The 24,298-nt window shown below is 39.3% G+C and overlaps 1 protein-coding gene and 1 long non-coding RNA gene across 2 annotated transcripts in view; one reads left to right on the top strand and one right to left on the bottom strand.

Annotated features, from left to right (window-relative positions):
* Nucleotides 1-921: 921 nt before the first annotated feature.
* On the bottom strand, nucleotides 922-3,727 carry six2a (SIX homeobox 2a). The gene is made up of 2 exons (XM_043254638.1): nucleotides 2,723-3,727; nucleotides 922-1,465 (listed from the first exon to the last, which is right to left on the bottom strand). Exons 1-2 carry the CDS (start codon nucleotides 3,280-3,282, stop codon nucleotides 1,159-1,161), a joined length of 867 nt encoding a protein of 288 aa, XP_043110573.1. The 5' UTR covers nucleotides 3,283-3,727; the 3' UTR covers nucleotides 922-1,158.
* A 413-nt stretch (nucleotides 3,728-4,140) lies between these two features.
* LOC122356144 overlaps nucleotides 4,141-24,298 on the top strand; it is a 32,275-nt gene continuing 12,117 nt past the window's right edge. The window contains exon 1 of the long non-coding RNA XR_006252288.1: nucleotides 4,141-4,441. This is a non-coding gene — a long non-coding RNA (uncharacterized LOC122356144). The remainder of the gene's footprint in view (nucleotides 4,442-24,298) is intronic.

Consider the following 24,298-nt stretch of genomic DNA (forward strand, 5'->3'; position numbering starts at 1 on the left):
TATATATATATATATATATATATATATATATATATTATATTATATATTTATATATATATATATATATATATATATATATATATATATATATATATATATATATATATATATATATATAATATATATAAATAAAAACGAGGCTATGTCGAAGAATGACAGCATTCTGGTGGCTGTAGGCCTAATGTTATGCTCCAGCATTGTGCGGCACTGAAAAATGTTTTCTTAATTATGAATAGGCCTATCAGATTAGCTACGGAACCGCATGGCACGTGCACTGCGCTTCTGAACACCAGCACCGCTTGAGTTTGTGGTCGAAAATTGGGCGTAGGAAGAAACACATATATCTTCATTTTCTAGTGCTGTCAGTAGAGTGGTCACCTGCTGTAAAACGGACCGCATCATGCACCGTCAAAACTCTGCTAACTTCTAAAAGCTTCGTTTTCTCATCAATCGAGGTCATGTTCGCTGCTGCAGCATAACGCTGTTTTCGGACCCGGCGCGTGACCAGATGCAGGTCATTTTCAGGGGCCTCCTGCGATCAAACCAGAACACCTGCTCACGGCGTGCACAACAAAAGCATTCAAACATTTTCTTTGCTCGGTAAATGCATCTTATTTTATTGTTAAGGGTATATGAAACTATGATGGGTTTGGAGTTTTCACTGTTTATTGATCCCAAAGGTTACATGCAGTCGCTTTCCAAAAAGTAAAATACAAATGAAAATGAGTAGATGCCCCATAGTCCTTCAAAAAAACGCTGTGTTGATATTAAAACATTTCATTAAACGAAATCCCGTTAAAGTCGAACGACGTACGGCCGTTTAAAAAAAAAAAAAAGAATAAACGTAAACAAACGGAATATGCGACCGAAAAGTCCTGGGTCAACTGCGATCTAAAATAATAACGATATCAAATAAAGTTGATATCAACAATTAAGACGTTTATTAGCATGTTTATTAACAATAGATCATGGCATTACATTCTAGAAAAATACCTCTATCAAGGCCCTCCATATCAGCTTTGCCAGGAGGTCAGCCGACAAACATCCACAACTCTCTTTGTCCGTTCCACGTCTCGTTTGCTTTAGTTTCATACGCGTCTGGAGATGTTTTACTCTAAACGTTCATGTACAAGCGTCCTTTGGAAAGGGTCCACGTGTTTAAGAGCCGAGGTCGACCAAGTTTGATGACATAGGGTTCAGTATAGTGTCGTGTAACGAATGGTGGTGGTGCACGGAGTCCGCACTAGGCACTGGGATGGCGCTGGGGCCGGGTGGAGGCGCGAGGCCGTGCAGGGACTGAAGCCCCGGGTTTGACGTGAGGAGCAAGGCCGGGCTGGACGAGGTGTGGTCGGGGGTACCCGACGGCGTTTTGTCGTCGTCCGAGCTTCCTAAAATAGTCTTATTTCCATTCATGGAAGACGATAACGGGTTGTGACTGTTTGTGTTCGAGTTCTCGTTATTCTCCCTGTGAAGACGAGAATTTAGAGTTACAGAGTTATAAAGCAACACGTCCGACAGGTTCGGCGCTCTAATTAAAAGTAACTTTAAAAACCATGTCTGGCATTACATGAACAGCCAATAAGCTAAATTAAACAAACAACTTAATACGAGCTGACATATAAAACACACCTTCTGCTAATAATGCTAATTATAACAACAACGACAAAAATAATGTCAATGATGCCATTGTTCCAATATTTCATAGGTAGGCTAGTAAACTATATTAATATTAGCCTACTTAATATTATCTTATTTGATTATTTACAACATTAAGCCTCGTATTTTTCGGACGGGCCTGTCATTTGACGACAGCGCGTTGGTCCTGTGGGTATTAAATGTTTATAGAAATATTTTGTTAGTAAAAACTATACAAAAAATAAACAATAAAAAGGTATCTCTTTACGCTTGCTCTATTACAAAACACGCGGTACACAAATACAAGGCATGTACGGCTGTCGACTATGTATCTGTGATAAACACTCGTCTTATTGCACTTCCTTATTCGTGTCGATATTAATCGTTTGTATAAAAGAACGTCCGTGCAAAAAGAAAACATGATTTACGTGCGCCCTAATTATTAACACGATCTGAGAATATATCGCCTGGGCTGAGAACCTTGTCACCTACTGATGTGTCTGAATTCTCAATCACAACATGTCAGGTAAAGGTTCTTTCATGAAGTATTAATTAAGTATAAAGTATCGGGAAAGCTACGAGCCGGTTTAATGGTTTACACTGTGGTTTCGACTTGACTACCTCGCCCGCGGGTGAAACGAGACACCCGTTTAAGAAGTATGCAACTGCACTCATTCTAAACAAGAATATACGTTCAAATAACTCGAAAAAAAACTTTCCTAATAATTATTAGTGGGCTATTAGGGGTCTATATTACTATATTGCACAAAAATAAGCTACACACACAGCAAACTTTATTACATTTTTAAATAAGGCATACAAGTGCTCCGTTTAAGAGAGGTATATATATATATATATATATATATATATATATATATATATATATATATATATATATATATATATATATATATAGTCTAAATAGAGATAATGACATTTGCAGTTACTGTCTGTCTGGGAATTTTTTGGGTGAAAGTTTCTTTTAGGACGGTTATAGGTGCTGACTTAATGCAAATTGACTACAGAAATGCATTGCATGTAAAGAAAGCTTTCTAATGAATTTTAAACACATAATCTGGACCCGTACCGTTCCTTAGCCTCCGCTGCCCGGTCGCGTTGACGTCTGTTTTTAAACCAGTTACTGACTTGTGTTGTCGTTAGCCCCGTTGCCTCTGCTAGCTCCCTCTTCTCCCGCGGGGAAGGGTACGGATTATGGGTGTACCATTCCCGCAGCACGCTCCTGCTCTTTTCTTTAAAGCAGTAACTTGTCTCCTCGCCGTCCCAAATGGAGCGGGGCAGCGGAAACTTTCTTCGGACGCGGTACTTCCCAACAGCCCCAAGAGGGCGGCCCCGGAGCTTCTCAGCCTCGATATAATGCGCTTTGAGCCACAGCTGCTGCAGCTTCGGGTGGTTGTGCGGGGAGAACTGGTGGCTCTCCAGGATCTTATAAAGCTCTCTGAAATTTCCCCGGTGAAAAGCGACCACGGCTTTCGCTTTGAGCACGCTCTCGTTCTTGTGGAGATGTTCGCAAGCCGGCAGAGACCACAAGAAGCGCCCGAGACGTTCAATGTTTCCACCCTGCTGAAGGACCTCGCAGACGCACGCCACTTGCTCTTGCGTAAAGCCGAACGTGGGAAGCATAGACATGGTTTGTCGCGAATAAACCTTCACTTTTCGATCTTATGTCTGTTTTAAGGACGGCGGTGGCAGTTCTTCGACAGATTTTAAGCAAACCCTTTGGGAGACCAAAAATTTAGAACGACTTCTCGAGCAGACGAAGTGAAATCCCGCTCCGGGGTAGAGAGGCGCAAAACTTTAGATCCGTTCAGGCAAGCATAACACACCGTATATCCATCTAAAGCACACGAGAGAAAGTCGTTCCTCCAGCGCGAGCCTCTCGCCACCTCTTCTATGTCGTTTCAGCATAACGCACTCCCGAAGAAGGACCTCGCTCTCTTGTTTTAATAATATTATTCTAAGCTGGCAAGAAAAGCGATTATGTGAACTGTGATTGGTTGGTTATCTGACCCAGGGATGATGAGGATAAGACAATAGTTTTAGTCAAATTATTTGCCATGGTTACGCTGTCATTCAAAGTAACCTGATATGCTTTGAGGTGGCTCCTTGGGCTGGCTGACTGATTATTCCCTTCATTTAGAGCCCGCCCACCGACGTCGAAATATAGCCCCGACTTTCCCTGTATATTACATTTTTTTGCCTGGGGTTTGACAGACACTTTTAGCAACCAAAGAGCGCCGATCTTTGAGGCAGTGAGGCAGCAGCAGTTGAGACGAGAGCGCTGGAGCAAGACTGCGCACCAGACGCTCTCCAAACCAAGGGGCCGGGGTGCGAGTGACCATAAGCAAACCCACCACCGCTTTCTAACCTGTTGATCACATCACAACTTTTTAAGCGTTCGGGAAACTCTCAGAAACCGCACACAGGCTGTCTCTAATTCATTTGCAGCGCATTATTATTACTGCTATCACATGCAATAAAATAAAATCACAATTTGACAAGCTCATGCAGGCGCATTCAGTCCGCGCTTTATATTCCTGTTCAATTCAGTTTTTTTTAACGGACCAGTTGTGCTGCGTTATGCATTATTTAGCAGTTGTTGGAGATAAACAAGGGGGTACACGTTTCTCCAAGTGCACACGCGTAAAAGCCAGGCATTATGGACTGGAGTGCAACAGGGTTGGAGGGCGTTTTTAAGCAGTATAGAGCGGGATTCAAGGATACACGTTAGAAAGTACAGCGGTTGGGTATCATACCGCAAGAAACACCGCGAGGGACGTTTGTACCGGTAAGGCATCTTAGATTTGTTAAACATGCTGTTGACAAAAGTTAATCGAACAGTACATTGTTTTCCTTTTGCTAAGTTTGTAGATACATTCTGAACCGAATCTGCGGAACATTCGCTTTTCTGAAAGCTGGGCATGTAAAACAGCGCACGGGCGCGAGAGGCGCATCTTTTAATGACGCCTATTACGCGCGGCGTTATTGGCGTATCATCAGTCAGTGTCTGCAGTCTTAACTGTATCTCGCCGTGCAGCGGCACTGAAACAAAGTTCCGCTTTAATCAGGAACGCTCTCTGATTTCACCTGGATGGTACTTGACGCCACAAGAGAGTTCAGCGAAATCGCGTCTTACGTGAAATAAAAATGCTGACGCTGTTGAGGCATGCCGACCTTGTCGTGACGCCGAGGGAAAATTGCTTAGTTTGAGGTCTAGCGTCTTTGCAGGTTTTGGAGACACCCGTGCTGCACTGCCGCAGTAAAGGCCTGTGATGTGGCTCGTTGGTGAAAGAGACTTCAGAGCCCGCACAGCCATCCAAAACACGCACGGGCTGCAAAAGCATGCAGCGTTCTCCGAGGTTAATATCATGGAAAGATTACAAAGCTAAATGGCTATTAAATCCAATACATCCCTTAAACCGGTCATTAAATCGGTAAAGTACACTAGGTCGTGTTAAATTTACGTAAACTTCTAAGCAGGTTCTGACAAATACATGATGACCTACTCAATGACTTATTTCTGAATAGACTCGAAAATAAATCTAGAAATCTAGCATGTGTTGTATTCAACATTTCACTATTTACATGAGCAACAATAACAACTGTTATTATTATTATAACCGCACGAAGTATGAAATATATAATTAGCTACTCAACACGAACGAAAGAACATACAGTGCATGAGTTTAATGACTTTTATTGATATTGTCATAAGTAGCCTAACTAAATATTTGGCTAAGCCCAATATTAATAATAAAAAAATAAAAGCAGAGCTATTAATCTCAGCCTCAGAAATTGGTATTAATAAACATTTCACATTGTGCTTTAAACCCATTGCTTAACAATCTATAATCTCTTAAACAATACCAATATCTGTTATAGCAATACCAATATCAATTTCCAGTTGATGCAGATGAACATAATGCTAACGATCAATTAAACATAGCTAGGTTATTATCATCTCATGGCTAAACAGTGAGCTTATTCTGATCGAGGTATTTTACCTATATTTTCCATTTGACACTGATGAAACTATAACAATGGAGTGAAGTAAAGCAATGGAAAGCACATACTGTGTGTGTGTGTGTGTGTGTGGTGGGGGATGTCAGTGACAGGCCAAATCAAGGTACTCGTCTCGCCTTGACACTGTTTGTAAACGGCTTGTTTCCACGGATCATTTTGATCAGAGCTTCGCGGGACCTGCGCTGCTCGTCTGCGCGGTGATTATTACAACGCTGATGAATGGGGATCGCGTTTCGTCTAATAGCCGCCCCCTGTTTTGACAACCTCCCACAGCTAACCGGAGAGCGCGCAGCCGCGACCTCCACTAATTGGACTGATTATTGCAAGATGTTTTTTCCTCTCTCGAAAGCGCAGGGTGGCGGCGGCGCGCGGCTGCTCCGCGAGACCCGATGAGCTACATTCTTTCAGACATGTCATGTTTAGCGGGGAATAGAAGGAATTAAACCCAGACGCGTGGTGTCAACGTGCGGTTCGGTGGGAGCAAAACAAGACACCCATCCTAATTAAAAACCGAAATGCGTTAAAGTTTCCGCGCGAGCAGATAACCAAGTTGAATTTGACAATATAAAAAAAACCCACCTATAGTCGACAAAAGCGTGCATAATAATGCTGTCAGTCACGAAACACTTTCTATGTTTTTCGTGTGTTAAGAAATTTTTGTGTTTGTGTTTTGACGAAATAGGGACACTTATAGGCCTAAATCTGACGCAGTATGACACGCAATAGGTCTTAAATCGTATGCATTTGTACTTATATATAATATAAAGTTTTGTAAGCGGGTCAGACTTATTCTGAACTTGGGTTTGAAGAATACAAACAACTGTATTAATGTTACAGCCTGTCGCTACAAACACACTTTGTACACGCGTTTCGGGTTTTTTTTTTTACTAAATAAATAACAGCTAGAATTCAAAATAGATTCGAAACATGATTATTCTATTTCAAAGTTCGAAACAGCCCCAAACGCTGAAACATGAACAGTCCACCACTGCTAAATAAAACTGTCACAATGAGTGTGCGTTTGATTCAGTTGGTAACGAATGCTTGTAGTCTTGCATAGAGAAAGTCGATGGCGCCCTTTAAGCAAAAAAAAAAAATGGCTCTATTTCAAACACGGGCTTGGTGGTATTATAATTAGTGAAATCAATTTCACCGTGCATTTAAAGCTGTTAGGAAAGGTCGTGGTTCTTGGTGGACGCGCTCTCTCTTCTAAACCCCGGATGAGCCTGGAAGCGTCTCTCAACTCACCAACACACACACGCACATTAAACATCATATTATCTGTGCTGGCCATATCGAGGTTGATTTATTATGATAGTAGCAGTAACTTAATGTTACAAGATGGCAATAATAACCAGGGAGAAAATACCTGTGTATAAAACTTGGAAATATTTGAGCATACGCGTAACATAAATGACAAGGGGGCTGATCTATAGAAGAAAAAGGGTGTCAAAAAAGGCAAGTTCGATCCTGAAATTTCACTCGATATTGTAAGATACGGATATGATAAAAATTGACAATTAAACAATGCGTCTGCTCTGCTTTTTAATGAACTTGGCAACTTTGGGAACGCAGGTCACTGCTACATAAATATCAACTGTCTGCAGCGTTTGAAAAAAAATATTGCGCTATGAAATATAACAGGTAGACTAGTTTTATATTTAATAAATCGTACGGTACCTGCTCTCTCAGAAGTTATACAAGTATTCAACGTGTGCATCGGTTATAGACTTATACGTGCATTTTATGTGTAGGCTATTATAAAACATCCAGCTGAAAATAGTGCACAAAAACAGAAGGTCTGTGATTTATAGACTGTATTTATCAAATAAATAAATAATAAAACACCAACAGCTGTGTGGATTAGGCAGGCAGAAGGTAACTTGAATGCCCAGACAGTTTTTTTATTGTTGCCCTGGATGGTGTGACCTTTATGCCAGATAAAGGTTTATCTTTTTTAACTTTTTTTTTTTAATAATGAATTATCAGTTTGTTTACGATATGGCTTTCGCTTAATGAAAGATTAAATGCAATCATACTGCAGATCACAATCACAGGATTTAGTCTGTTTAGGACATAGATGGCTGCATTTATAGAATAAATAAGGCAATAGGATATCACGTATTGTACAGATTATGTGGCAATCGTTTGCATTTTGAGTAGAAGTGTGTATAAACGTTTACATATCATTGGCTCTACCTGACTATGATTTAACAGCGATCATCAGGGTGAAGAAACACCTGTAAAAAAGCAACCTTTGTTTAGGATCACACATTTACAATGTGTTTGATGTTATTTATATTTTACTACTGCTTCAGAATTGTATGATAGCTGTAATATAATTACAGATTCGGTCAACTCACTATTTAAATCAATGTTCTAAAATAAGAATTTAGAACATTCTAAAAATATATATATATATATATATATATATATATATATATATATATAGTTATTTAAAGTTATACGTTCATTTCTCAGTACTGTCTATAAAGTGGAAACGATGATAACATATGACCGGATTTAATAAAACGGTGAACTAATTAAATTGAATTAAATTGTGTTATCAAACTGAGTTTTGACAGGACGGGGCTGTTGAAATGTGCAGGCTTGACGATGTTGAGAGACTAGGATTTTTTTCAGTTTGATTAGAACCGATTTTGAAAAATAAGAACATATGGTTGCATTACTTGCCTCTTGTTTCTCACTTCTCCAGGTGGCCTTTAGTTAACCTAATTACATGTACTTTTATATACCTGCATATTTTGTCATATCTGGTTGTTGTCTGTTGGCAGGAACAAGAAAAAAAGTCTTAACTTTATTAAAGTGAGTTTTAGATGACATCAGTGAGAAATTTAAGACCGGTTAGTTTTCTCACATAAAATAAATTCGATAAAATACCGTTCATTACAGCAACCTTGGTTTACAAACTAAAACTAGCGAAATTGTCTATATTTTAAAAAAAGTATTCCAATGTTAAAGTGTGTCAAAATAACCATGCTGCATTGGTTAAACAACTGAATATCTCTGATTACATTCGACGTGTGACTGGTAAATATAAATATAAAAAAAGTTTGCATTTGATTGTCAGCCATAGCGTTTTCAAAATCGTGTCTTTTGACAACAGAATGAACACGAGATTGTGTGTGTGTGTGTGTGTGTGTGTGTGCTGGGGGTCTTCATGGGGACAGTGGAATTACTGTCAATTGAATATAAATTGCTATATTTCCGTCCGTCCAGGCCACCCACACTCTCACACGCACAAAGCTGATGGATGGCTACATGTGTCCATACCAAAAGAGAAAGACAATCTATAATGCTTTAGTCACTTATAGTTATCACTTTCCTCAAACCAGACCTCTGGAAATTTGTCTTTTCATTGATATTTTATTGTGCAAATCTTTCTTCGGATGTCATTTTTAATATTTTAATCTGAAAAAGCAAATTCTAAAGAACATACTGTGAGCATGAGCCAGTATAATACAATACAATCTCCATTATAGATCAAAACTGTTACACATGATAGACAGCATATTGTTTGAATGTTTGTATTGTTAATGTGACAAATGTAACCGTGGCTTATGTGGAAACGGTTAATTTCACAAGTGTGCAAAAGCAAGACATCTATGAGTAGTTGGTACACAGACTGTGTAACTATACTGCCCTCTTTGTAATTTATTTCGCAAGCACAACCAAAAAAACAAAAACGCAGATATCACAGGTTATGTCTATTTTGTTTTCACGTGTGTACTTTGTGTGCATTTCAGATCACGCATCACATTTCCTTTACAAAAGAAAAATGTCGAACGTTGTAGCAAAATGCTGACGTTTCGGTTTGATCAGACGGCTGATCCAAACAACTCAAACCGTTATTGTACATTGTACAAAGTTTTATTCGTACATGCCAAGTCTGAATCTAATTGTGAAACAAATATGAGAAAAATTAAATAAAATACTGTGCAGGACAGCAACGACTCGTGAGTGTGTGTGTGGCAGCTGGAGCAGATGTTTGGACAGTAGAGCGGTCCTCAGCAGTCACGCATTAAAGAGGACTTTACACCCACAGGTCAGGGCAGATAAAAGGCCTGGTGGCTGTGAGATGGTGCACAGTAGAAAGAAGCGTCTGTATTTGTTACAAACGACCCAGAGGCGAGTGAACAGCTGGATTTACACATAAATTATGCTTTAATTACTACATTAGAATTTATTGCAAAACATTTGCTCATTCTGATAATGGTTTAATGGTTCCACTTTATATTAGACAGCCTTAACTCATATGCATTTACATTTAACCATTCGGTACAATGCGCTTATTGTGTGCATACATGTTTTTACATTGCACTTACATTTTTAAAAATACCTATATGCAATTACATCTGCAATACATTTTTATAATTGCATTTATAACTTTGACTCATCCCTTATACCTTTAACCTACCCATACCACCAAACATGTCCCTAACCTTACCCGTATCCTACCTCAATAGCAGCAAAAGCGTTTTGCATAATAATAAACTGAACTTATTTTTTGATGCAAATGCATAGTAATTAAGGCCACCTAATATAAACTGTGACCGGCTTAACAATTATATCCCATTTAATTACATCTTTGCAATTTATCTAAAGTTAAAATTCAAAGACCTAAAAGAATCGTTTACCCAAACATGTGTGAAAAATAGTTTTTAGATTCTCAAATTAATAAATAAATGTACTTTTTCATTTTTGAGTGAACTGCTCCTTTAAGATAAAGCCTATGGATCAGTTATTTATGCGTGAAGCTATAGCGGAGTATCAAATACAAGCATATAAAAAAAATGAAAGAAGAGCATTTGGATATTTATTGCTACCCAGCATGCTTATGGCTTCCTGCAGACCCCTGTCTCAGCCTCACATGAGGGAGACTGAAATGGGGGTCATGATAATGTTCTGTCGGCCAGCAGCGGCCCACGCTGATATAGAGCCACTATGCCAAAGCCGTATTTACATCAACTATAGTAATATTATCAATAAAAGCAGAAAGAGAGGCACCTTGCAGTAATTCAGTCCAGACAAGTGTCTAAGCAGCTGTTCAGAGGCTTCCTGGCGTCCTGTGAAGGACCGATGGGGGAGGGTTTGGTCTGCACTGGAGATGTACAGGTCTCCACCTCTAATTAGGACTGGATATGGTTAAAGGGATAGTCACCCCAAAGAATTGAATTCTGTTATCATTTACTCACGTTCCAAACCTGCATGACCTTTTCTTTTGCAGAACCCGAGGTCCAATGTTGTTTTTGACCCATTTGACTTTCATTTTAACAGCTCAAATGTTCTTTAAATATGACGACACTTTTTATTTTTGACCAAACTGCCCCTTTAACAACGTATGATTTTAAGTTTCCACATTTGTGTGGAACATCTGAACATCAATATCGTCCTCAAGAGACAACGGTTTTGATTTCAGTGCCTATAGTAAGCAACACCTCACAGAACTGTCGAGTCGGCAGAATACAAGGTACAACCAATACTGGTATCGACGTGTCTGTATTTGTTGAGCTAACCTCACAGTCGCGATGAGGTTGACCTCTAATGCGATACGAATGATGAACTGATAAGGCTCTGAGAGGAACTTTAATATTCAAAGAAGGAAGTGACTGGAACCGGGTAAATTTTAGGGCCTCTAATGGCCAATAAACCTGGATGTTCCTCTCCCAACACCGCAGTAAAACACAAAGGTGAAATTATTGAGAATTAGTACATTCTTGTGTCTTTTAAAGGGTCAGAGGGGTTCAGAGTCAACATGCCTGTAGAACACATGCCTTCCCTTGACAAAAATCACTTTTCGAAAAGCAGACAGTGCAGGCTTGCACATTAAAACAATGTATATATATATATATATATATATATATATATATATATATATATATATATAAATACATATACACACCCAGCCATGTACGTGGGGCTGTGGTGTTTCCCAGCTGACCTCTCTGTTACAGGCCAGCTGCTTTCTGCATTCGTCCTGCTCTCCGGTTCCATCCTGATATTTCCTCTCCCTCTCTTTGAATAATAATCCTAAAGCGACCAGAAAATTAGCATTCGCTTTCCATCAAATGACTTCCACAGTTCCCTTTTAAAAATGCAAAGATCGCAAGCGGTCTAACTTTAGTAACACTTCGGCGGTATGAGGGTGGAGGAGGGAGCGTTGGGTTCATTAACGCTCCTCTGAGCTAGAGGGGTACTGTCCTTCTAATGGTTTCTTTGGATGCCATATGTCCTTCATGTCAGCTAAGATTCTACAGTTACAGTTCAGGTTAGTGTGAAAGACAGACAAGTTGTATAATAAGAGGCCTTGGGGCTTTTTAAGCAGATCTCTCCATCTTGCATTACCATCAATAAATTCAACCCTGCAATAGTGCTGACATAAATTAGGGGCCCTGTTCTCCTGTAACTGTACTTCCAAAGGTGTCATTGTTCAGAGGCGCATTAGCAAGCCTCTGCGCAGCCTTGCAGTTCCGCAATTAAATGGCCACTTCTTCAACAAATGCCTCCTCTTCTTGGGTCACTGATAGCGAAAGGCTCTTAAACTTTATATTCCCTGATGGAGCGGAAAAGCAAGCACAACATTGGAGTTTGATGTTGTGGCAAAGTCATTAATGCTCTGTACTTTGGGGGGCGTTAGAGTGTTTATTGCAGTCACGGGCATTTGTAGTATCAAGAGTGTGATTTCCCGGTCTGGTGCGGTTTTCGTAAGCCTGTAATTTACTATAGATACGAGGGTACTGGGTAAAAAAAGGAAAAAAAGAACAATTTTAAGGATGTAATGTCGTCATATTTTAAATCTGAAAATCTCTAACACTTAATTTTATTGTGATTTTCAAGTTAGGAATATGAAAAGGAAGAAAGAAGGAATTAAATTAAATATTAATAATAAACATAGCACAGTCAGTACATCAATTAAAAAACTTCATCAAGGTCATTACACGTTATCAAAAATGTGGATTAATAAATTATGGTTAAAAGATCCAAAAGCAATAACTGAATTGCCCATTTTTATGTATAATTATAAAAAAATAATTCAACCAATAAATTAAAATAATAAGATAAAATGCATTTGAAATGTTATAACAACAACAACTATTATTATGGTAGCACTTTATTTTACCGTATATGTATTTACAATATACTTACAGTGTACTTACCCAAGAAATGTTGGTAATATAAAGTAACTACATGGGGTAGGGTTAAGTTTAGTAAGGGTTAGTACCTAGTTATTGTACTTACTACAATAATTACATAGTATGTACATAAGGAACTGGACTGGAAAAGTACTATTATTATTATTATTATTATCAAAATCTTTTTTTAGGAACTGTGCTGTAAACAGTTTCTTTGAAGTGTCTTTTCTGGAAATAAGCACTTAAAACATCTCCTTTGGATCAGCAGATTTGTAGTTTTTGTCCGGTCTAATCTAGTCACTAATTCAATCATTTAGGACTGCTTGGAACAGGAAAGGAAGACATTGACTTAGTTGAGAAAAGCGTAAATGGAGGGTTATGTAAGTCAATACTAATTTAATGAAGACAGGCCTTCACCTGTTTTTCACCTTTTAAATTCACCACAGCTTTCAATGCTGCATTTATTAAAGACAGGATCTATTTTGTTTCCTTGATTTGCACGTTCTGAAAGACAACATTTTGCGAGACTCTGCATACAGAAGGGCTTGTTCTGTCAGGGCTTGTTCTGTGAGCTGCGAAAGGCCTCGGTATGGGTTAGACAGAGTGAGAACCAGCCTTTGAGTGAGGCCTCCAAGAGAAATAAAAAACACCCACTCCTCATGCTTACGTTCAAACATAGGTTCAGCCGAGAGGAGGCTGGCAACTGGCCCAGCTGAAGCTCAAGCGACTCGCTCAGGCAAGCTATCAGAGGCGACCACCACACCAAACAAGTGGGCACCGGGTACAGGATGTACCAGATGGCCGAGAGTGGGAAGGCGAATAACACAGAACTGATCATAGGAAAGGTCAGGAAGAGAACGAAGGAACAGGAAATGACACAGGATCTTCTTTTCGAGAATCTGTATGTTTTTTTTCAATGGCTGCAACCGAAGCTTCGCTGCCTTTTCCGATGAGTGACAGGCAAGCGGAGGAAAGCTGACATTGTTGAAGTATGAATTTCACCGTTTGCGTTTTTTGCAAAACACTAAGTCGGATCAGTCCCTCTTGATTGGCAAGAAGGGCTTGTCCTGTGTTCGACCTGCCGGCAGAACAGGGGGGTTTTATTGGCGAGTCAAGTTCAATTTATAAAAGCTGTTCAACTTAATTCACAGGATTTCATTCCAAATACACGCATTGGGACGAAGTCGAACTTTCACACGTAAAACAGCAAGTTTACAACAAGACGATACTTAGTAAGCATATACAGGAACAGACGAGAAGTACAGAGTATACGGAAGTGCCAATGCATTGTACATTTCACTTGATTTGAGACCAGAGGGAAAACCAAGAGAGAGCAAAAGAGATGTTCTGTGTCTGGTCTTGATCCCGGCCTAAAGGAGTTCCTCCTCTTGCACTCCCGCAGCAGGCTAAAGAGCTCAGAGCTGTTGTGACATCGCAGTGATTGATAGGTAAAATGAGACCCATCCTGTAATAAAAGCAAAGTCAATGCAACAAAAGGCAGGATTTTAAAATCCTGGGTCAATATGGAACATTGATCCCACTAGAGGGACAGCAAAGGAAAAAGAGGATAAACCTTGGAGAAAAAAAATAGAAAGAATCTGTCATGAAAGAAAGAATGAAGTATTACGTGAATAGTCGGTTTATGTGAGTTGGTCATCTGGATAATAGACGGGGCACTGCAGATTCACGCTGACCAGATATTCTATAACCCTCAGACTATAAAATCCAGGTCTGGAATCAATCTGTGATTTTTATAGCTGCCCTGTTTCTGCTCTCCGTTGTTTTATCAGTGAAAGGATGATACATTTTTGAGCTCTACCTGCTCACATGCACTTCACCGCAGTGCTGAAATGCTACAGCAGTAATAAATAGTAGTCGTAGCTTTAGAGCCTGTCATCAGCATTCAGTCTGGTCTCTAGGAGTTCACTGGTTCAAAAACAGTTCTGACCACTCCAAAGACATAAAACAAGTTGGATTTTACCTATCCATCCATTATATGCCAGACAGACTTCATATACACAGGAACTTCTATCCATTATCATCTTCCACATACTTTCTCAGACCGCCTCAAACTAGGAATTATGAATCACGTCTCGATTCCTCGGTTAAACAAGTGCGACAACACCTACATGTCTTCAGAATCTATGTAACAGCAGCATGCGATCACTGAAGCAGACCTTCTCCTGGCTGCGGTTTTCAACCACAGAATCGCACACATGCACGCACCCACACAGATGTCTCATTGTTCCTTAGTCTCTTACCCGGTGTGCTTAATTAAAGCTGAACTGCGGGAATGTCCACACAACGGCGAGGAAAATGCACTTTTCTCCATTCTTCTCGGCCGGTCTCTGTCTTTCATCAACCTGTTCTGAAAATCAAGCCTCTCCCTCGGTACTTAGTTTTTATTAGTATGCAATGAATAAATTGGAAATGAAGACAAGTGCATGTCATGCATACTTTATTTCACAGTGCATATTTCCCAATGCCTTCATGACTTAGAACAAGTCTGGGAAGTGACAAAAGCCGACTGAATACGAATTGTGAATCATTGTATTCATCCCATCTCAATGTTAAAACAATACACCACTTTAATTTTTTTGTCGTTTTCTCATTTTGGTTTCCCTTCATTTCGTTTTACCATTGTTGCTCTAGTTCATCCAACACCAGGGTCAACCTACAGCTTGTCTGGTGGTAAAGGTTATCTTATCAGCTCATGTTCAGTTTGAGTGACCAACTCAGTGGGTGGACTGAGGTATTTGTAAAGTGATCACAGCACTAGAGTTCTAGTTCACAGAGATAACAGGCCATCTGCTGCTCATCCAGTGTGCCTCGTGAGTCAGCTAACGCTTTGACACAGGACTCATCCACAGCAAAGCACATCTTAACAAGGCATCAGACATGCTTGGCTCAGACAGGTGTGATGACTTCACGTGCAGCACACATTTGTAAATATTACTTCAATTTTCTCAGTTGACGAGGCACGTATCCTAAATTGCAAAATTATAATCACAGAACTGCAACGGTAACCTTCATCAACAGAATATTATTTAAGAGGCTTTTATGAAGAAACAAAATACTGGAGCGAACTACTGGCGTTGTTCGAATCTGTGTTGGGTTTGATGCACGTTCAACAGTGTAAATTGGTCTTGTTGGCCAAAACCTTTTAATACAATGAATCTACATCAATTACAGCGCTAGGATGCAGGTAATAAATCAATAGAGTGACTCATTATACAGTTGAGCTTAAAATATTGTTCTTGGAGAATAAAGAATCAATTAAGGAAAAGTATTTTACTACTGGAAAAACAACCTTGTATTTGAACAAGCACACAGTTAAATATTACAAAAAGGAAAAATGTGCCAAATGTGTTGTTCTATAAATCATGCTGAATGAAAACACAATTGTGTAAAAAAAAGGTTAAAATAAGTGACATTAAAAGATTTGGTCCCATTTTGAATTAGAGAGCAGGTATTTTTAAAATATAAGTATAATGTAAAAACATGTATGTGCACAATAAATGCATTGTATCAAATGATTCATTTAAATGTAAGTACATAGTAGCTGAGGCCACCATATATAAAGTGGAACTAAAAATACCACCGGATTTTCAATCTAATTTACATCACAGATAATGTTACTCTACTGAAGATCTGGCAAGACAGCAAAAGTAGCCTCTTCAGGCAAGACCTCATACTAATGTTCTCAGCAGCCACCTCCACTGGCTGGAGAAGATTTTCCTTCTCATATGGATTTCTTAGAACAAAAGAACGTGGTCAACTACAGTAACGCAGACCTCAGCAGAGGCAAACACTCTCATTGGCCATTTTTTCTCCCTGCTTTATAGTATTTCTACTCTTCCTGCAATTTGAACGTCATTAGGATACAAAGCCGTTTAACTAAAATGAGGCTATTTTTATACATTCTGAGGTTCAGAATTTGTATGTGATTAAACTGACATACTACCGTTTACATCATGAGAATTGGCGTAAGAACACTGCTATGGCTTCTGAAAGGTAGTGATTTTTATATGAATGCAATGCATGACATACTGAATATTTTTGGAGAAAAGGAAACGGATTTTCTAATTGCATGAAACAAGAAGAGTGTCTTAGTGTAACCCCTCTTTCTTAGAGGGGTTCAGATCAGCCTCCATAATCAACCAACAGTCCTTGCATTACATGCTTTCTTATCCGATAATCCATTTTACTCTGATGTGCGCCACATTGCGGAAGAATCTGTCACTACTACCTTTGCAGCAATTATACACACGGTACTAATATACACTTACTAATCCACATAAATCTGAAAAGTGAAGTCTCAGACACTGTTCACATCGCTGGTCTGAACTCTGTCTCTTCACAGCAGCTTGACCTGCTGGCCAGCATCTGTTCAGGCCCTGTGAGGCAAGTGCTACCGAACCACTTATTAAAGTGGACATTAACAAGGCAGCGTACCAGCCAAATGCCTTGTAACTTGGACGAGCAAGGTGTTGAGATCATTAATTTTAATGGGGAGAGCCGATAATAATCTCATTGGAGCTCTTATTTTACTGACATCGCTCTCTTGGGCTGGTCTATACAACTGGGATACAATGATAAAACGCTCAACGTATCAAAGCAACACAGCTTGAAATCATTACATATCAGCATTAGTTTAAGCTCTATTACAGTATGCAGATTCCCAAGCTCCTAAAAAAGACTGCCATTGGAATTTTAATTGACTGACATGAAGGTGGTTATAATTTTTCCCCAGCCCATCTATCTTCTCCCTCACCTTCTTCGTATCTACCTTTCTGCTTCTATGGAACGATAAAATCGTCTGGATTTAAGTTATGGCAAGTTTTTGAAGTGCTACAGGCGCCCGTAAATTTGGCGGGCACCTTTGGGAGCCGCTGCGGCGGAGTTGGCCATGCCACTATTTCATAGCCTGGATGATTCATGGCTCTCTATGTCGTTCCCACAGAGGCCCCGTAAATCTAAACTCATGCTGCCGTCATTAGGGAACAGGGGGCTGGCGAGCAGAGGCCCAAGGGCCACTTCACATGGACTAACGCTTTTGGTCATTTCAATGCTCTTCACATTTCATCTAGGTGATCCCTTCCCAGCCAGACAGGCTTTGGGCTTTGGTGGACTGCGACCCTAGAGATGTCACAGTGACTTCGCCCACGCACACGTCTGGCCTCGCTTCTCCCTGGCCAGCGGCAGCTGTCCTACACGCTCATAAAATCCTATTCCTATTAAGTTATAAAAAGGTTTTGCAACAAATGCACCATTTCATAGGCTTGAAAGAGAGGGAAATGTCAGTGGGAGAGTAAAACTGAGTTACTGCTTCCAGTCTGACAAAGAGCAGTAACAAGTAACTGATAAAATATAAGAAAAAGGAGGATAAGAAGAAAGAAAATATAGCGGGATAAGCCCAGGAGGGGTGCGCATGGTCTTTGTCCATTTCTTACACAAGCTCCTGGGCTCCTTGTTGTAGACACCTGTGCACGTCTAATGTTTCAGCAAGTATCTAAAAAACAAACGCACAGCTCCGATCTCTTAATCCGCGTGGCTCCGTGGAGCATGGTCACATGATACGACTGGGCCGATGATGATGGTGGGCCATGGTGGTAGGGGTGCACGAGGGGGGGGGCGAGCTTAATCTTTTTTAATTCAAATCAAGGAGGTCCCTGGTGGGACACAGGGATGATACCCTATCCGCTGCAATCAGGCTGACCTCCACTTCGGGCGCGCTCTAAATGATTAATGGAGCTGCCTTCCCACCGGTTTCCACGGCAACCGGTAACCGGATAGCCCACAGGAATTCGGCTGCCCGCCCAAGTGAGCGCCAAGGGAGGAGGTAGAGAGGGGAGCGAGAGAGAGAGAAAGAGTGAGAGGAAAAAGAGAAATGAAGCAGTGGTACAGTCTGTATATGGGAGAGGGATGGGGGTCGAGAGGGATAGTCCTAGTTCCAGGAGAGAAGGAAAACAGAGACTTCCGTGAAGATGTGGGGTGAAAGCGCAACTTTGTGAGATCGAATGATGAATTGGGATGTAACGCTAGCTGTTGACTATTATAATAATCAGGCAATAGATTAAAAGATCGCCAAACAGGCAGTATCAACATCTATCGTCCTCACTTAATCTAAGTACAATAATACGCAGTTGTATTCAAGCTACAACAGGTTTTTGAATCGCCAGCCTCCTCTCTGTTCTAGTACACATGACAAAATATGTAAATAAATATAGATAGAATATTAGATAGTCTTACAGAGAAAACACAACACTGAAGTCCGAGGTACGCTTTCAGTCTAGTACGACTGTTAAATAAAAGTTCTAATAAAATAAAAAGTTGCATATATGAATGAAAAATATGGAAATTTAGCCTATTTACTAACATTAGATATTATTAGATGTTACATAACAAATAATGTTTATAACTGTTTACAAATAATATAATAATCTTTTTAGATCTCTTTAAATAATCTTTGATTCTAAAAATGAAAAAAAAAAGTTTTTATTATTTTATATATATATATTAGTACATATCTGTGTATTTAACTGAACATATTTATATTATGTACACAAATATTTTATTGGTTTATTAATATTAGTGCATTTGGTACTTTTCAGTGAGACTAATGTGTTTGCATTACATTTAGAATTTTTTTTCTAACAATGGTCCAATGGTCCAAACACACACACACACACACACACACACACACACACACACGCTCTTTTCAGACTGACTAAAGTGTTTACATGCCATTTTTAATTTCTGACCACTTTAAAAATTCAACATTTAAAGTGCATGTGAATACATACGTGGCTAACGTTACAACTACTGACACTGCGCCGTGCTTAAAATGCCGCCACTATTACCTCTTCGTCTGGCCATCAGACATAACACATGGGCTTTGCAACTTTTAAAATAGCTGCCAAACCCATTGTCCATCCATCCAGAGGGCGATTGATGAGGGAATCCATGTTAACTTGATGGGACCTCTTGTGCTTAAGTGGCCTTTACAGGGTAAGAGGCTACAAGGGGATTGATATCGATAGAAACTCAAGGCCTAAATTGATTTGCTCATCAGGTTCACAGCCAGATAGTGTCCCCGAGTAGACAGCCATGATGGAACTTCACCGGTCGTGATACTGAACGCGGTGGGAAAGGGCAGATTAACAGACAATTACAAACTACTTAACCTTAATGTCTTAATGTTTAATATGTGATTTAATGTCCGTAAGAAAGGTCGGCTACACATCTAGACAAACATTCTGATTTATTGGATTTGTAGCTCAACTGATCCTCCACTCTGGGTCTCATCTTCTCTGTACGTGTGTGTTTGTGTGTGCATGTTTGGGAGTATTTGGTGTCAGGCCTATTGTTGTGGTTGAAGGTAAAATCAGCTGCTAGGCTTTCACAGGAAACCACACAGACAGAAAGCGCTCCATACTGCCCAGTCTGTGTATCGAAATACCATCCCTGCGAGTGTGTTGTGCGTGCGTGCGTGTGTGTATATTGGAAGACATTCACAGCATCACCGAAGGTATCTGTGTACACGGTGTTGCTTCTCCCGCAACATCCTGTCACTCATCGATGCAGCCACAGTTTTGGATTGAATTTCTCTAAAGTTTTTGTCTATGATGATCAAAACACATACGAAATTCACTTTACTTGCATCTACACATAAATGGGTGTTAATCAGCCACCTAATTCTAAACACGTAGGCTGGCTGGAAAATGTCGTTTTACAGCAATCTGTAAATTTGTTGCAAAAGGGTATTTTTAAAGCTGTGCGCGTGTGTCCTGTGTGTTTCCCGTGTGTGTGCTGTACACAGCGCTGACGGACTGATGCAGTGGGGGTATCACTGACAGACTGACAGGCCAGTAAACCCAATCTGACCTGTTCCTCCTTGCTCTGCTGTGGCCTCCGTCTCCCAGTCTCCCTCAGACTCCAGTTTCCTCTATTTCCTGCACAATCTCACAAGCCTTTATGGAGCTGCCGCTAGTCACTCACGCAGGCAGCTTTAACCCAGAGAGAGTAAGGCAGTATTGACCTCACCCAGGTTCAGCTCTCTAGTCTTTGAAAACACAAGATGGATGTACTGGTCGCAGTCTTTCATCAGTCCATACTGTGGGAATAATGACAGCACATTAGACAGATGTGTTTACGTGACTATTTCAGTGCTATATAATTTTTTTTAAGTCACTGATAAATGTATAAAAAGTTTATGAATTAAAAATGTAAGTATGTTTAACGCAATACACAATAAACACACCAAACGCTGATTGCTTAACAAAAAACAGTTAATTAATTTGCAAAGTATTATTACAACTTTGGAAAATATTAAAGACCCCTATTATGGGTAAAGAAAGGTATATATTATGGTTCGAGTACCCAGTAACAGGTTTACAGGGTCAAAAACACTTTCAAATGTCTTATATATGCAATTATTTTTACCTTACTTGCTCAACGAATCGCAAACAATTTGCACAATGATTCATTTTTCCAAACCCTGCCTTTGCGTGACACTAATCTGTGCTCTGATCGGTCTCATTTTCATTTCAACATGCCTGTAATGCCTGATAAATCAGTGTTTGTGATGACAGTGTTGTTGTTTTTTTTTTTTTTAACAATCGTTATTTTTACCGCTCCAAAAACAGTATCTAGTGGCAAAGAATGAATGCGGATTTTCATTCAGAAACAAAGCGAAAAAATCCCAACAAATGGGGAGGCAATATGTTAATGTATGTTGATGTCAGCATGCAATGGCTTGGGATTTGTTTTAAAATAACTTAATACACAAAAATATCTTAATACACAGAGCTCTTTCAGATTTAAAAGTTTACAGGATGCATTCATTCACCCGTGTTTCACACTGCATGTAAGCTCATTTAAAAAAATAAATAAATCCATAATAGGGGCACTTTGATAACATGTAGTCAAATTTGAAGTGGATTTAAACCTTTAATCCTTTAAAACCTTTAAAAAGCTAAAAATACTGGTTTTTGGACAACTTTTTTGATTTTTTAAATTCAAATATTGACTATTGCAGTTAAAATACACAAATGGAATTAGATGTTTATATTGCATGTTACATTATAAAAATGTAAAATCAAGCTCACATTTAATTCCGCAAAGAAGCCACCCTTCCTATCTTGATTTTGCACACTCCATCAGAAATACATAATTTAAAATATATTATTATTATTCATATTACTATTATTAATATTTGATTTAATTTAAAGCACATTTATTGTTTGTCATTAAATGTATTTATTTACACATATATTTGTGGTCTGTACAGACATTTATTAGGTCATGTGTGCCCAAACTTTTGACTGATGTCATACAACCTTTTTTTTTTAATAGTTTTGGCATTGTGATCTTGGGAAAATATTCCAGAATGAACAAAAGTCTGACTTCTCTCATTAGTAACTTAAGGACTATCGTTACAATTTTTGGAAAACAGCTGTATTTTTTTTTTTTTTTTTAACAAATTAGCGGAATATATTTTTCTCCGTGTTCTGAAGACCTGCCTGGTACCATTTTGTTGAAATTATGGATAATGATCATGACCTGTATCCGTAAGGCACAGTGTTTACTTTCACTAACAAGTTTATAAGATGAATTGAGAAATTCAAACTGTGTATACCAATGGCAGCAGAAATGTTTAGTCACAGCGGAATATCTGACACATGTGACTACCGAAGGACTGAGGGCTGCTGGGTAAGAAAACGCACAAGCTTGTGTGGGTGGCTGGAAATACGCCGATTGCAAACAGCAAACAACTAAAATCCATGAGCTGATGACAAAGTCTGACCTGAAATATAATGTGAAAATCCCCTCTCACGTGTGTCTTATAGCTATGCGCATGTGTCACAGATGTTCGTAGACAAAACTTCATGAAACATTTACAAACCACAGGAATCTGTGTATGAGGCAGATGGCTTTTGAGACTTTTTACCTTTAAAAGATGCTGAACCCAATTGCTCCGGAAACCGTGTATTAGTCGCAGTGCAGAAGCCCTTCATGAATGTCCAGCTTTAGGCTTACTATGAAATACAAAAATAGATAAGTTTAAAATACGTTTTATATTGAGGTCACAATCGTAAATCAACGCAAATCGACACATGAATGTATAGTTTAACAGTTTAATACGCCACCAAAAAAACTTGGTTTATAATTTAAACAATGGTTTATAGATTAAAAGTGTTCTTTTTGTTTACAATTTTCTTCTAAAGACATGATTAATCAACTGGGGCCGTACAATGTAAAAAAAAATAGTAATAGTAAAAATTACAAAGATGTATTTCAATGTGTCAATGGTATATTCGCAAACAATTTTTTCCAAAAAACTTTTCAAAGTCATTTATTTTACTTTTATTAGGGTGATGTTCATTTTGCATGGTTTTTAAAGGGACAGATTCATTATATGGACTGACAAAGATGGATTATTTTTCTAAAAAACTCAGTTTGTGAAAGAAAGAAAGTTATATACCTTTGGGATGGCATAAGGGTGAGTAAATGATGAGAGCATTTTCATTTTCAGGAGGAGTATCCCTTTAACTTTTAGTTACGCTGTGAACAACCAGCAGTTTTAATCAGTCAACAGGCACATACGGGTCAATGCGAGCAGTGTGAGAAGGGTTCAACAGTAGGTTTGCCCTCTTTGTCAGAGACCGAGGGGGCCAGTCTAACTGCGTTTCATGATTAATGAGAGAGGGAAATGGGGTCATGTTGTATTAAGAAAATGTGTGTTTAAACCCAAAACCGGCACAGAGCTCTAGACTAATGCATCAGTTATCGACTGGACACCTGAGAGCGAGAGGCTGTTACACCGCTCCCTACGGCCTGCAGGCCCATCCATCCACACAGAGCTCCCTTTACCTTTCTGTCTCAGTCGCTCTCTCACTTTCTTCCTTTATAGCATCTTTTTTTAGCTCTTTTCCACTCTTGCTTTCTTGCAATCCCTCTCTCCATCCAAATGTTCCCTATTGTCCATGCTTTCTCTGCTCCATAACACAATAGGCTCTGTGTCAGTGTGATTGCTTGTTTATAGGGAAGCCATGATGGTTAGCACTCAATCCGCTCTCGATCCCTCAGTGGACAGCAATTTGATCCTGATGACTTGTTGGGGATACAACGGCATGGCCTCGAGCCCCTACAGCCGTGATTGCACTTACACTTCGCACTGCATTTACTACAATCTGTGACGCTAGGGGCGATAGTATGTCCAGATATTTGATGTAAAAAGCTAGTTTCTTAATGCTTTCTTTTTACATCATAACTTTTATGATTACTTTTGAAAAACAAAAGTCTCATAAATTTGTTTCAGATCTGTTTTGGGTTTGCTCAAGTGAACCATCATTTTGATGCATAGAGTTCATGTTGCAAAGTTTAGTTGTAAACCAAATATGGAGGGTAGATAGCGACTAAACAAACAACGACTGATTCAGACGAGCTTCTCATCCTCAGCGGAG

Source organism: Puntigrus tetrazona, chromosome 13, assembly GCF_018831695.1.
Source record: "Puntigrus tetrazona isolate hp1 chromosome 13, ASM1883169v1, whole genome shotgun sequence".
NCBI classification, from domain to species: Eukaryota; Metazoa; Chordata; class Actinopteri; order Cypriniformes; family Cyprinidae; genus Puntigrus; species Puntigrus tetrazona.

What these genes read in the sequence shown, in the direction of transcription:
- six2a (XM_043254638.1), bottom strand. Translation starts at nt 3,282, where the DNA reads ATGTCTATGCTTCCCACGTTCGGCTTTACGCAAGAGCAAGTGGCGTGC. An exon ending in GCAGCGGAGGCTAAGGAACG is followed by an intron (nt 1,466 to 2,722) that starts GTACGGGTCCAG and finishes TCGTCTTCACAG; the next exon opens with GGAGAATAACGAGAACTCGA.